Raw genomic sequence first — 14,403 nt, 5'->3', positions numbered from 1 at the left:
CCCAAACTTCACGACCCAAGTTTACCTGAGAGCGAGATTACTGGCTTGACCACTCTCTTCTCCTATAGACTCTCCTTTTTCTCCACCAGGTGGCCTCTGTCTCTTTTCTCCCCCATCTCTTCTCTATCCAACTCTGTGAATCTCTGTGTGTTCCAGACAGTGGAGAACACCTAAGGAACTGGTTTCTGGCAGGATTTGTCTCTCTCCTTCTCATTCCTCTCTCTTATCCTCCTGGTCACCTCTGTCTACTTCCTCCCTCTCCTCTTCCCTGTATAACTCCGTAAATACCTGAGCGGGCCAGACTATAGAGCGCACATAAGGAAGTGACTACTGCCTAGCTTGCTCTCTCCTCTTTTGATCTCACCGCATCTCATTCCAGTTACCTCTAACTACCCCCTCCATCTTCTCTTCTCCTTGTAACTCAGTGAACCTCTCTGAGTGTCCCTCAATGTGGAGAAACTTTTCATCTTTAACCTAGATGTTTTATCATCGGTGCTGTATAGATGGAGAAGTCTAGAGGCTACTGTAAAAACTGAAGACCAGAAGCAGGAGGCTTAAATACAAAACCTGAAAACATTAGAGAACTCTTGAATTCAGGGAACATTAAGCAATAGGAGCTCATCAAATGCCTTCATACTTACACTGAAACCAAGCTCCACCCAAGGGCCAACAAGTTCCAAAACAAGACATATCACTCAAATTCTCCAGCAACACAGGAACACTCCCCTGAGCTTGAATACACAGGCAGCTCAAAATTATTCCAAAACCTTTGATGTCTCATAACCCATCACTGGTCACTCCACTGCACTCCAGAGAGAAGAAACCCAGCTCCACCCACCGGAACTCCAAGATAAGCCTCCCTAACCAGGAAACCTTGACAAGCCACTGATAGAACCCCACCCACAGTGAGGAAGCTCCATAATAAAGAGAACTCCACAAATCACCAGAATATAAAAAGACCACCCCAAACGCAGCAATATAACCAAGATGAAGAGACAGAGGAATACTCAGCAGGTAAAGGAACAGGAGAGTTGCCCACCAAACCAAACGAAAGAGGAAGAAGTAGGGAATCTACCTGAGAAGGAATTCCGAATATTGATAGTGAAAATGATCCAAAATCTTGAAATCAAAATGGAATCACAGATAAATAGCCTAGAGACAAGGATTGAGAAGATGCAAGAAAGGTTTAACAAGGACCTAGAAGAAATAAAAAAGAGTCAAAATATAATGAATAATGCAATAAATGAGATCAGAAACACTCTGGAGGCAACAAATAGTAGAATAACGGAGGCAGAAGATAGGATTAGTGAAATAGAAGATAGAATGGTAGAAATAAATGAATCAGAGAGGAAACAAGAAATACGAATTAAAAGAAACGAGGACAATCTCAGAGACCTCCAGGACAATATGAAACGCTCCAACATTCGAATTATAGGAGTCCCAGAAGAAGAAGACAGAAAGAAAGATCATGAGAAAATCCTTGAGGAGATAATAGTTGAAAACTTCCCTAAAATGGGGAAGGAAATAATCACCCAAGTCCAAGAAACACAGAGAGTTCCAAATAGGATAAACCCAAGGCGAAACACCCCAAGACACATATTAATTAAATTAACAAAGGTCAAACACAAAGAACAAATATTAAAAGCAGCAAGGGAAAAACAACAAATAACACACAAGGGGATTCCCATAAGGATAACAGCTGATCTTTCAATAGAAACTCTTCAGGCCAGGAGGGAATGGCAAGACATACTTAAAGTGATGAAAGACAATAACCTACAGCCCAGATTACTGTACCCAGCAAGGATCTCATTCAAATACGAAGGAGAAATCAAAAGCTTTACAGACAAGCAAAAGCTGAGAGAATTCAGCACCACCAAACCAGCTCTCCAACAAATTCTAAAGGATATTCTCTAGACAGGAAACCGAAAAGGGTGTATAAACCCGAACCCAAAACAATAAAGTAAATGGTAACGGGATCATACTTATCAATAATTACCTTAAACGTAAATGGGTTGAACGCCCCAACCAAAAGGCAAAGACTGGCCGAATGGATACAAAAACAAGACCCCTCTATATGTTGCTTACAAGAGACCCACCTCAAAACAAGGGACACATATAGACTGAAAGTGAAGGGCTGGAATAAGATATACCACGCAAATAGAGACCAAAAGAAAGCAGGAGTGGCAATACTCATATCTGATAAAATAGACTTTAAAACAAAGGCTGTGAAAAGAGACAAAGAAGGCCACTACATAATGATCAAAGGATCAATCCAAGAAGAAGATATAACAATTATAAATATATATGCACCCAATATAGGAGCACCGCAATATGTAAGACAAATGCTAACAAGTATGAAAGGGGAAATCAACAATAACACAATAATAGTGGGAGACTTTAATACCCCACTCACACCTATGGACAGATCAACTAAACAGAAAATTAACAAAGAAACGCAAACTTTAAATGATACATTAGATCAATTAGACCTAATTGATATCTATAGGACATTTCACCCCAAAACAATGAATTTCACCTTTTTTTCAAGTGCTCATGGAACCTTCTCCAGGATAGATCACATCCTGGGCCATAAATCTAAACTTGATAAATTCAAAAAAATCGAAATCATTCCAAGCATCTTTTCTGACCATAATGCATTAAGATTAGATCTCAATTACAGGAGAAAAACTACTAAAAATTCCAACATATGGAGGTTGAACAACACACTTCTGAATAACCAACAAATCACAGAAGAAATCAAAAAAGAAATCAAAATATGCATAGAAACTAATGAAAATGAAAACACAACAACCCAAAACCTGTGGGACACTATAAAAGCAGTGCTAAGAGGAAAGTTCATAGCAATACAGGCATACCTCAAGAAACAAGAAAAAAGTCAAATAAATAACCTAACTCTACAACTAAAGCAACTAGAAAAGGAAGAATTGGAGAACCCCAGAGTTAGTAGAAGGAAAGAAATCTTAAAAATTAGGGCAGAAATAAATGCTAAAGAAACAAAAGAGACCATAGCAAAAATCAACAAGGCCAAAAGCTGGTTCTTTGAAAGGATAAATAAAATTGACAAACCACTAGCCAGACTTATCAAGAAGCAAAGAGAGAAAAATCAAATCAATAAAATTAGAAATGAAAATGGAGAGATCACAACAGACGACACAGAAATACAAAAGATCATAAGAGACTACTATCAGCAGTGGTATGCCAATAAAATGGACAATGTGGAAGAAATGGACAAATTCTTAGAAAAGTACAATTTTCCAAAACTGAACCAGGAAGAAATAGAAAATCTTAACAGACCCATCACCAGCACGGAAATTGAAACTGTAATCAGAAATCTTCCAGCAAACAAAAGCCCAGGTCCAGACGGCTTCACAGCTGAATTCTACCAAAAATTTCGAGAAGAGCTAACACCTATCCTACTCAAACTCTTCCAGAAAATTGCAGAGGAAGGTAAACTTCCAAACTCATTCTATGAGGCCACCATCACCCTAATACCAAAACCTGACAAAGATGTCACAAAAAAAGAAAACTACAGGCCAATATCACTGATGAACATAGATGCAAAAATCCTCAACAAAATTCTAGCAATCAGAATCCAACAACATATTAAAAAGATCATACACCATGACCAAGTGGGCTTTATCCCAGGGATGCAAGGATTCTTCAATATCCGCAAATCAATCAATGTAATTCACCACATTAACAAATTGAAAAATAAAAACCATATGATTATCTCAATAGATGCAGAGAAGGCCTTTGACAAAATTCAACATCCATTTATGATAAAAACTCTCCAGAAAGCAGGAATAGAAGGAACATACCTCAACATAATAAAAGCTATATATGACAAACCCACAGCAAACATTATCCTTAATGGTGAAAAATTGAAAGCATTTCCCCTAAAGTCAGGAACAAGACAAGGGTGTCCACTTTCACCGCTACTATTCAACATAGTTCTGGAAGTTTTGGCCACAGCAATCAGAGCAGAAAAAGAAATAAAAGGAATCCAAATTGGAAAAGAAGAAGTAAAACTCTCACTGTTTGCAGATGACATGATCCTCTACATGGAAAACCCTAAAGACTCCACCAGAAAATTACTAGAGCTCATCAATGAATATAGTAAAGTTGCAGGATATAAAATCAACACACAGAAATCCCTTGCATTCCTATACACTAATAATGAGAAAGTAGAAAAAGAAATTAAGGAAACAATTCCATTCACCATTGCAACAAAAAGAATAAAATACTTAGGAATATATCTACCCAAAGAAACTAAAGACCTATATATAGAAAACTATAAAACACTGATGAAAGAAATCAAAGAGGACACTAATAGATGGAGAAATATACCATGTTCATGGATTGGAAGAATCAATATAGTGAAAATGAGTATGCTACCCAAAACAATTTACAAATTCAACGCAATCCCTATCAAGCTACCAGCCATATTTTTCACAGAACTAGAACAAATAATTTCAAGATTTGTATGGAAATACAAAAAACCTCGAATAGCCAAAGCAATCTTGAGAAAGAAGAATGGAACTGGAGGAATCAACTTGCCTGACTTCAGGCTCTACTACAAAGCCACAGTCATCAAAACAGTATGGTACTGGCACAAAGACAGACATATAGATCAATGGAACAAAATAGAAAGCCCAGAGATAAATCCACACACATATGGACACCTTATCTTTGACAAAGGAGGCAAGAATATACAATGGAGTAAAGACAATCTCTTTAACAAGTGGTGCTGGGAAAACTGGTCAACCACTTGTAAAAGAATGAAACTAGATCACTTTCTAACACCGCACACAAAAATAAACTCAAAATGGATTAAAGATCTAAATGTAAGACCAGAAACTATAAAACTCCTAGAGGAGAATATAGGCAAAACACTCTCAGACATAAATCACAGCAGGATCCTCTATGATCCACCTCCCAGAATTCTGGAAATAAAAGCAAAAATAAACAAATGGGATCTAATTAAAATTAAAAGCTTCTGCACAACAAAGGAAACTATAAGCAAGGTGAAAAGACAGCCTTCTGAATGGGAGAAAATAATAGCAAATGAAGCAACTGACAAACAACTAATCTCAAAAATATACAAGCAACTTATGCAGCTCAATTCCAGAAAAATAAACGACCCAATCAAAAAATGGGCCAAAGAACTAAATAGACATTTCTCCAAAGAAGACATACGGATGGCTAACAAACACATGAAAAGATGCTCAACATCACTCATTATCAGAGAAATGCAAATCAAAACCACAATGAGGTACCACTTCACACCAGTCAGAATGGCTGCGATCCAAAAATCTGCAAGCAACAAATGCTGGAGAGGGTGTGGAGAAAAGGGAACCCTCCTACACTGTTGGTGGGAATGCAAACTAGTACAGCCACTATGGAGAACAGTGTGGAGATTCCTTAAAAAATTGCAAATAGAACTACCTTATGACCCAGCAATCCCACTGCTGGGTATACACACCGAGGAAACCAGAATTGAAAGAGACACATGTACCCCAATGTTCATCGCAGCACTGTTTATAATAGCCAGGACATGGAAACAACCTAGATGTCCATCAGCAGATGAATGGATAAGGAAGCTTTGGTACATATACACGATGGAGTATTACTCAGCCGTTAAAAAGAATTCATTTGAATCAGTTCTGATGAGATGGATGAAACTGGAGCCGATTATACAGAGTGAAGTAAGCCAGAAAGAAAAACACCAATACAGTATACTAACACATATATATGGAATTTAGAAAGATGGCAATGACGACCCTGTATGCAAGACAGGAAAAAAGACACAGCTGTGTATAACGGACTTTTGGACTCAGAGAGAGAGGGAGAGGGCGGGATGATTTGGGAGAATGGCATTCTATCATGTATACTATCATGTCAGAATTGAATCGCCAGTCTATGTCTGACGCAGAATACAGCATGATTGGGGCTGGTGCATGGGGATCACCCACAGAGATGTTATGGGGAGGGAGGTGGGAGGGGGTTTCATGTTTGGGAACACATGTAAGAATTAAAGATTTTAAAATTTAATAAAAAAAATAAAAAAAAATAATAATTAAAAAAAAAAAGAATGAACAATAAACAAATATTTCTTGGTTCTTTTACTATCTCAAGATTTGGAATTGTATTTAAATGCTCTAAATGTTATTTTTGTGTACTGACAAATGTATTTTACTAGATTATGTAACAATACTGTGTTGAAATCAAATGTTCTACTTGTATGAACTTATGAATTTGTCCTTCAGTCTATTAATAACCACTAAAGGAAACTAAAAATGAAAAAAAAAAAAAAAAAAAACAAAGTGCTATGAGGAACCCATAGTGAAACCTTCCAAAAAACAAAAAGTCTCCTTGGTCTTAAAGCATACAAAATTCTGACATAACTGAGTGAAAATATGAAAATGAATTTGTCCCAGAAGACTTGAAGAACATATCTGCAGAAACCAGCAGTGAGTATCATTAAAAATTCCCACAGTGGACTCAATGTGAAATTAATAGATTTTATCCCATTTAAATATTTTTGATGATGAGATTTTAACAAAAATCTACACTAAGAACTTTTGGAATAATTTATGGATATCTTTTTGCCCATAAACTGTAAATTATAAAAAATCCTGTATTGTTTATACACACACACACACACACACACACACACACACACACACACAGTTGTCCCTCAGTATTTGCTAAGAATTGGTTACAGGAACCCTCCCACAGATATCAAAATCTATGAATGTTTAAGTTCTTTATATAAAATGGCATGGTATTTGCATATAGTATAGGTGCATCATCCCATATATTTTAAATTATCTTGATTACTTATAATATCTAATGTAAATTCTATATAAACAGTTGGTGTGAGACAAATTCAAGTTCTGCTTTTTGAAACTCTGGAATTTTACTTTTTTCAAATATTTTTGATCCTCAGTTGATTGAATCCATGGATGCAGAACCTGTGCATACAGAGGCCTGACTGTGTGTGTGTGTGTGTGTGTGTGTGTGTGTGTGTGTGTGTGTGTGTGTGTAGAAGACAGCCAATTCTTTAGTAGGTTGATAAGAAGTCTGGGGTCCCTGAGGAGGAGAAAGGGGTCTGGGGTTCGAGAAAGGGGTCTGGGGTTCTCAAGAAGGAGAAAAGGACAAACTTTTTTTCCTATATTGCTTTGTCTTAGTCAATATAACAATGTATCCTGCTTTAGGACATGTTTCTCTTTCTTGAGAGTCTTCAGGAACCTTCTGAATCCTGTCATCTTAAAATATATGCTTGAGAGTGGGTCTGGTAAGACCGTTTTATTGCTGGCACTGCTGCTAAGTCGCTTCAGTCGTATCCGACTCTGTACAACCCGAGACGGCAGCCCACCAGGCTCCCCCGTCCCTGGGATTCTCTAATCTTGTTAATTTAAGATGTGTGTTGTGGGAGTGAGTCTGGTAAAAGTATATAAGGCCTTGATAAGACAAGCGAGGGGGGCATTCTTCATCCCCTTCCTGATGTCTATGTCAGAAGCTTTCTCTGTTTTCTTTCACTTTAATAAAACTCTGCTAGACAAAAGCTCTTAAGTGATCAAGACTGGTCCCTGGTCCTGATGCTAAATCTTCTTCTTCGGAGATCACAAATCCGACATTGTTCACCATAAGCTATCGTGTGTATGTGTGTGTCCTTTGTCTACATCATTTAGTTTAGCACAAAGAAATTGGAATTACAAGCACATTTTAGATAATTTTCTATCCTCAAATAACTCTTTGAAAGGGAAATAATATATATTTGAGAGGGGAAATAAAATATAAAATAAAATGTATAAAGATTCAACCCACAGACTAAGTATAAAGAACTCTATAATTTGTTTTGGAAAAAGATCTGGTTTGATTTTAACTAATACAGAGATTTTTATATGATCATGTTATAGACTATTAAACCATTTTTGTGCTTCCTTTTAACTAGTCAACTGCAGAGTATAACAAACATATACTGCTGACTTAATATGAAATCACATATATAGATGTTTACCTAAACACTTTTATAAATAGCTAGATATTTTATACTCAAAATAAAGGGGAAAACACACATAAGTGAGAGAATAAAGGGAAAGAGTTGGTGGGAAAATAAAGGTAGACATTTATTTAATATTCTTGAATATATATCATCAAATTTTCATCTAATAGGTTCGTTTAAAAGGCAATAAAATGGTGGTTTTAAAAAAGTTCTGGAAAATTCTGAGATCCAAGTGGTTTATTTGACCATAATACCCTAGTTTTTAATTAAATACGTTTCTAAATTTAAAAAAAAAGAAAAATTACTTTGTATACAATTATTATACAGGAAAAAATCAGGCAAAAATATCATAAGGCTTGAGATACAGAATGTTATAAACAAAACAAAAATTATTAATTGGACTTTGAAGGCTCAAAGGAAGTTATTTCTGGTTGGGAACAAATTACATTATTAAAGTCCATGTTCTATCAATAGTCACTCGGGTGGTTGGGTGGGAGTGTTTGTGTGAAACAGACAATATGCCATCTAAGAAACAGAAAGCCCACTGAACAGTCATGAGATGTGTGTTCATATTCTACCTGGCAAGTTTTAAAATTTCTTTAAGGACACAGTTTTTGTTTGTTTGCTTTTGTCTCTATGAATAAGTACATTGTCCTCTGGAGAACCTAAGTTCTAAAATAGCCAAAAAAATACATTAGCATTATCTCTGTCATCGATTCACAAACATGTGGCTCTTCCAGTATGGACAATATTTATCTTTATGTGTCTTTCTTCAAGGGAAAAAAAAATAGTCCAGTTAAAAGATTTTCAGCATATGCTAAAACTGGGAGGAAGACTATGACAGATACATTAATAGCAAACAGGTGTTTTAATGGGTGCTTGTTAAAGTCAGTGCCAGTAATACCTGTCAATATATTTTTCTTGCAAAATTAATAAAATTATCTCAAAATAAATGCCACCAAGCCTCATTTTATTTAAACTCATATTTTTTAGCATCCTAAAGAGACTCTACCAACTCCAATTTAACTAGAGTTCTGGAGGGAGAAAAGAAAATCCTTGCATCTCCCCTCTAGTTGATTCAGCAGCATACTATGATCTACTTTTATTTTCTTGGATTGCCAAGCTTTATATGAACACTATGCAGTTAAAAATTTTTTACAAGAATATCAGATTCAGATATACAGTAGGCTACTGAATACCAGTTATTGAGAAAACTAACGGTATTTATAAATACTCGGAATAGTTAAAAGCTTCAGAAACATTCTCATCCCACCCTCCCCCAAAGAATAACTGCTGGTACAATTCTCTGAATGTGGTAGGTGTCTTAAACACAAGAAGCTTTGGGAAAATGTCTCAAATCATTTTGACAGCCTGACTTTATTTAGCCTCTTAACATCTATGAGTTAAAATATCAGAATTTGGTATAGACATATAACTTTTGATATATTGAGTTTGCAATCTGACATATATTTTTTCATAAATGTCAACAGATGTCATACATTTAATTTTGCTATTGTGTTTCATCCATACTCATGCACGGTGCCTGTGGGTGAGGGGGAAGATGAGACTTAGTCACTGCTATGAAGGTGTTTCTATGTTTCAGGAATAGATTCAAAGGGCTCTGTCAGAACCACAGCTTTTGCTTTAACTTCAATTTGTTTACTTGGAGTTAGTTGTTGCCAAAATCCGTACCATATCTTTTTAAAGTTAATTTCTGTTTATTTTTCCTATAGGGAAACAAAACAAGATCACCCTTTCTTAATGGGAGAGAAAATAGAAAAGGCCCAGTAATATATTACAAGTGTAGTTCAAATTTTTATTTGTCCACTAAGTTTTCTATCAGTAACTATCCCTACACTGAGAAATAATATCTGTTCTCCCAACCCTATAATACAAGAATGATGGAAGAGGTGGCTGGAAGGAACAAGAAAGCACTCTTCAGAATGAACCCAGAAAAGCACTCAAAACACTACCTTATGCTCTTCTCTATCACTTTCAGTTCAGTTCAGTCACTCAGTCGTGTCCGACTCTTTGTGACCCCATGAATCGCAGCACATCGGGCCTCCCAGTCCGTCACCAACTCCCGGAGTTCACTCAGACATCCATTGAGTCAGTGATGCCATCCACCTATCTCATCCTCTGTCGTCCCCTTCTCTTTCTGCCCCCAATCCCTCCCAGCATCAGAGTCTTTTCCAATGAGTCAACTCTTTGCATAAGGTGGCCAAAGTACTGGAGTTTCAGCTTTAGCATCATTCCTTCCAAAGAAATCCCAGGGCTGATCTCCTTCAGAATGGACTGGTTGGATCTCCTTGCAGTCCAAGGGACTCTCAAGAGTCTTCTCCAACACCACACTTCAAAAGCATCAACTCCTTGGTGCTCAGCCTTCTTCACAGTCCAACTGTCACATCCATAGATGACCACTGGAAAAACCATAGCCTTGACTGGACGGATCTTTGTTGGCAAAGTAATGTCTCTGCTTTTGAATATACTACTTAGCTTGGTCATAACCTTCCTTCCAAGGAGTAAGCGTCTTTTACTTTCATGGCTGCAGTCACCATCTGCAGTGATTTTGGAGCCCCCAAAAATAAAGTCTGACACTGTTTCTACGATTACCCATCTATTTCCCATGAAGTGATGGGACCGGATGCCATGATCTTCATTTTCTGAATGTTGAGCTTTAATCCAACTTTTTCACTCTCCTCTTTCACTTTCATCAAGAGGCTTTTCAGCTCCTCTTCACTTTCTGCCATAAAGGTGGTGTCATCTGCATATCTGAGGTTATTGATATTTCTCTCAGCAATCTTGATCCCAGCTTGTGCTTCTTCTAGCCCAGCGTTTCTCATGATGTATTCTGCATATAAGTTAAATAAGCAGGGTGACAATATACAGCCTTGACGTACTCCTTTTCCTATTTGGGATCAGTCTGTTGTTCCATGTCCAGTTCTAACTGTTGCTTCCTGACCTGCATACAGGTTTCTCAAGAGGCAGGTCAGGTGGTCTGCTATTCCCATCTCTTTCAGAATTTCCACTGTTTATTGTGATCCACACAGTCAAAGGCTTTGGCATAGACAATAAAGCAGAAGTAGATGTTTTTCCGAAACTCTCTTGCTTTTTCGATGATCCAGTGGATGTTGGCAAATTGATCTCTGGTTCGTCTGCCTTTTCTAAAACGAGCTTGAACATCTGGAAGTTCACAGTTCATGCACTGCTGAAACCTGTCTTGGAGAATTTTGAGCATTACTTTCCTAGCGTGTGAGATAAGTGCAGTTGTGCGGTAGTTTGAGCATTCTTTGGCATTGCCTTTCTTTGGGATTGGAGTGAAAACTGACCTTTTCTAGTCCTGTGGCCACTGCTGAGTTTTCCAAATTTGCTGGCATATTGAGTACTGCACTTTCACAGCATCATCTTTTAGGATTTGAAACAGCTCAACTGGAATTCCAACACCTCCACTAGCTTTGTTCCTAGTGATGCTTTCTAAGGCCCCCTTGACTTCACATTCCTGGATCTCTGGCTCTAGGTGAATGATTACACCATTGTGATTATCTGGGTCATGAAGATCTTTTTTGTACAGTTCCTCTGTGTATTCTTGCCACGTCTTCTTAATATCTTCTGCTTCTGTTAGGTCCATACCATTTCTGTCCTTTATTGAGCCCATCTTTGCATGAAATGTTCCCTTGGTATCTCTAATTTTCTTGAAGAGATCTCTAGTCTTTCCCATTTTGTTGTTTTCCTCTATTTCTTTGCATTGATCACTGAGGAAGTCTTTCTTATCTCTCCTTGCTATTCTTTGAAACTCTGCATTCAGATGCTTATATCTTTCCTTTTCTCCTTTGCTTTTCCACACAAAAATCAAAATTGACTAACATTCCTTGAATACCACTTCCAGAAAAATGGTATGACTATTACTCCCAGGCATTAAAAAAAAACAAAACAAACAAACAAAAAAAACATACTTCTGAAAAGTGAAAAAAAGAAAGAAGGGAGATGGTCGAGACCCAAACAGAGTACACATTCAGATAGGAAGAGAAGGAAGTCCAGGAGAATTGGTTAGAAGAGGTGGAATTCAGGACATTTTCTGATTCTACTTTGGTAGAGGTCCCATGTCAGTCAGCACTGAGAATAAAGAATGGCCCAGCCCAGGGCTCTGTCAGCGTTGAGAATGGTAAAGAGAGTGGTGGATATGGGAGGGACAGGAACAGAAAGAAATGCAGAGTGGGAGGGAGGACTATGAAATTAACCAAGTAACTGGGAGAGTCAACACAAAGGACAAAAGTTCCTCCTTCTCTCCTTCTCTCTCCTTTCTCCCCGCTGCTCCTCTTTCTCTCTTAAGAAATCTTAAAGCACAAGACGTGATAATCAATCTGTTATCAGCTTCAGAAGAAAAAAAAAGTATAATGTTCCTTGCATTTAATATCACGTTCTGTTTTAATAACAGCCAATTCCTAATTACCCTAACAATGCATTCTCAATAATGACATAAAATTAGAACAATGACACACTCAATTTTAATTTTATGGCTTAACTCTTACTTAATTTTCACATGATAATTAGCACAAATAACTACTTACAGACAATCTCTGATTAAGAAATGGCTTCTTCTTGACCTGATGGATTTGATAACTACCTGTTGTGAGAGTGTGCATTCCTGTTTCATTATCTTTTTAGGATAGTCACAACACCGAAACAAATTCTTGTTGTTTGAAAATATCTGATTATAATATATCTAAACTGCCATTCTACTTGACAAATCAGAGTACTATAGCCTAAAAAAAAATAATAAGGTAAGAAAAAACTTCCCTGATGTCTCAGAAGGTAAAGAATCTGCTTGCAATGCAGGAGAGCCAGGTTCCATCCCTGGATCAAGATGATCCCCTGGAAAAGGAAATGGCAACCCACTCTAGTATTCTTGCCTGGGAAATTCCATGGACAGAGTAGCCTGGTGGGCTATAGTCCATGGGGTCTCAGAGTCCAGCACAGCTGAAGGACTAACAAGCAAGCACTACTGCCTGAAAACCAAAGTTTTATCTGAGCACAGCAGCTAAGATTTTCATAACATTTAATTATACCTTGATCATTTTTCACTGTTCTAGTAAAAAGGATCAGTCTGCAAATGTGGAGGCTGATACAGGATTTTAGCATTTTAAATAAAGTTATCCCTAACTATTCTGTATTTAAAATCACACCAAGATTTCCAGTCGGCTCAAATGGATATGCCCTCTATCAGACGTCTTTTGAACTGCCCCTCAGACTGGAAGTGCTCTCTGAGCTCTTCCGAACATCCAAAGTACTGTGTTCCTGTGTTTTTCAATGCAGACGTTTCTATTAATAGCTTCAGTTACTTAAAGATAGTAACTATGTTTTCTTTTCATCAGCCATTCCCACTCCACCTGTCACTGACTTCTCTGAACTTACAAATGGTCAATAAACGTTTCTTAACTTCAAGTAAATTAAAAGTAAATTGCCTTCATCAAGACAAATTAAAAACAATTTCTGGTAGTAGCTTCTTTCCAATTTTATTTTTTTAACCCCAATTCAATATAAGAAAACACTGTGATGTAACTAGTGAATTATTTTCAGAAATGAAGAAATGCAGTTTTAACAGTGAAATATATCTATGCAGATGCTGTATGTACTTGAATTAAGTACAATATAATTCATATGATAGGGCTGAAAACCTAACTTATAGGTAACAACTTTTCACTTAAATATAGAATAAAACTGGCTACATTACTGATTTATATTCTAATATTATATTTTAGGCAAGTTGTGGAGAATAAAAATACTGTGAAAAACTTTGTGTTTATACATTTTATAAAACATTCATTAACATAATTGGATATAATATATAATATACATTGGGGAAAATTTGTATTTTAGTATCTGTCATATTGAGTTAGTCCTTCTTAAGTCTTTTCTATCATCTGCTATCTGATAACCAATAAAGAGCCATTTTTATAAATGCAATATTTTTAATAAATCCAATTTACAATTATTTAAAATATTTTTATAATACTGCATATTAAAAACTTCTTAGTATTTATGTTTTTATGTGATCAAAGATTTCATATTAATAAAAGAGGCTGTTTAAAATATTTGCAAATGATCAGACTGACAAGTGATTAATCTCCAAGATTTACAAATGGCTCATGCAGCTTAATATAAGAAAAAAAAAAAACAATTCAATCAAAAACTGGTTAGAAGAACTAAATAGACATATTCTTCAAAGAAGACATACAGATGTCTAAAAAACACATGAAAAGATGATCAACATTGCTCATTATTAGAGAAATGCAAATCAAAACTGCAATGATGTATCACCTTACACCAGTCAGAATGGCCATCATCAACAAGTCTACAAACAATAAATGCAGGAG

General features: G+C 36.6%; 1 protein-coding gene across 17 annotated transcripts in view; it reads right to left on the bottom strand.

The window, feature by feature from the left end:
* The window catches only part of NRXN1 (neurexin 1), a 1,215,464-nt gene that overhangs the window by 1,050,678 nt on the left and 150,383 nt on the right, over positions 1-14,403 (bottom strand). Inside the window, exon 6 of one of the 17 annotated variants that reach the window (XM_068971240.1) lies at positions 5,163-5,186. The exons of the other annotated variants lie outside the window; for them this stretch is intronic. Within the exon in view, the coding sequence (XP_068827341.1) occupies positions 5,163-5,186 (24 nt within the window). The remainder of the gene's footprint in view (positions 1-5,162; positions 5,187-14,403) is intronic. 17 annotated transcript variants of the gene reach the window in all.

Source organism: Capricornis sumatraensis, chromosome 1 (assembly GCF_032405125.1).
Source record: "Capricornis sumatraensis isolate serow.1 chromosome 1, serow.2, whole genome shotgun sequence".
Lineage (NCBI taxonomy): Eukaryota > Metazoa > Chordata > Mammalia > Artiodactyla > Bovidae > Capricornis > Capricornis sumatraensis.
The sequence above is the reverse complement of the archived record's forward strand: the minus strand, read 5'-3'. Positions and strand labels throughout refer to the sequence as shown.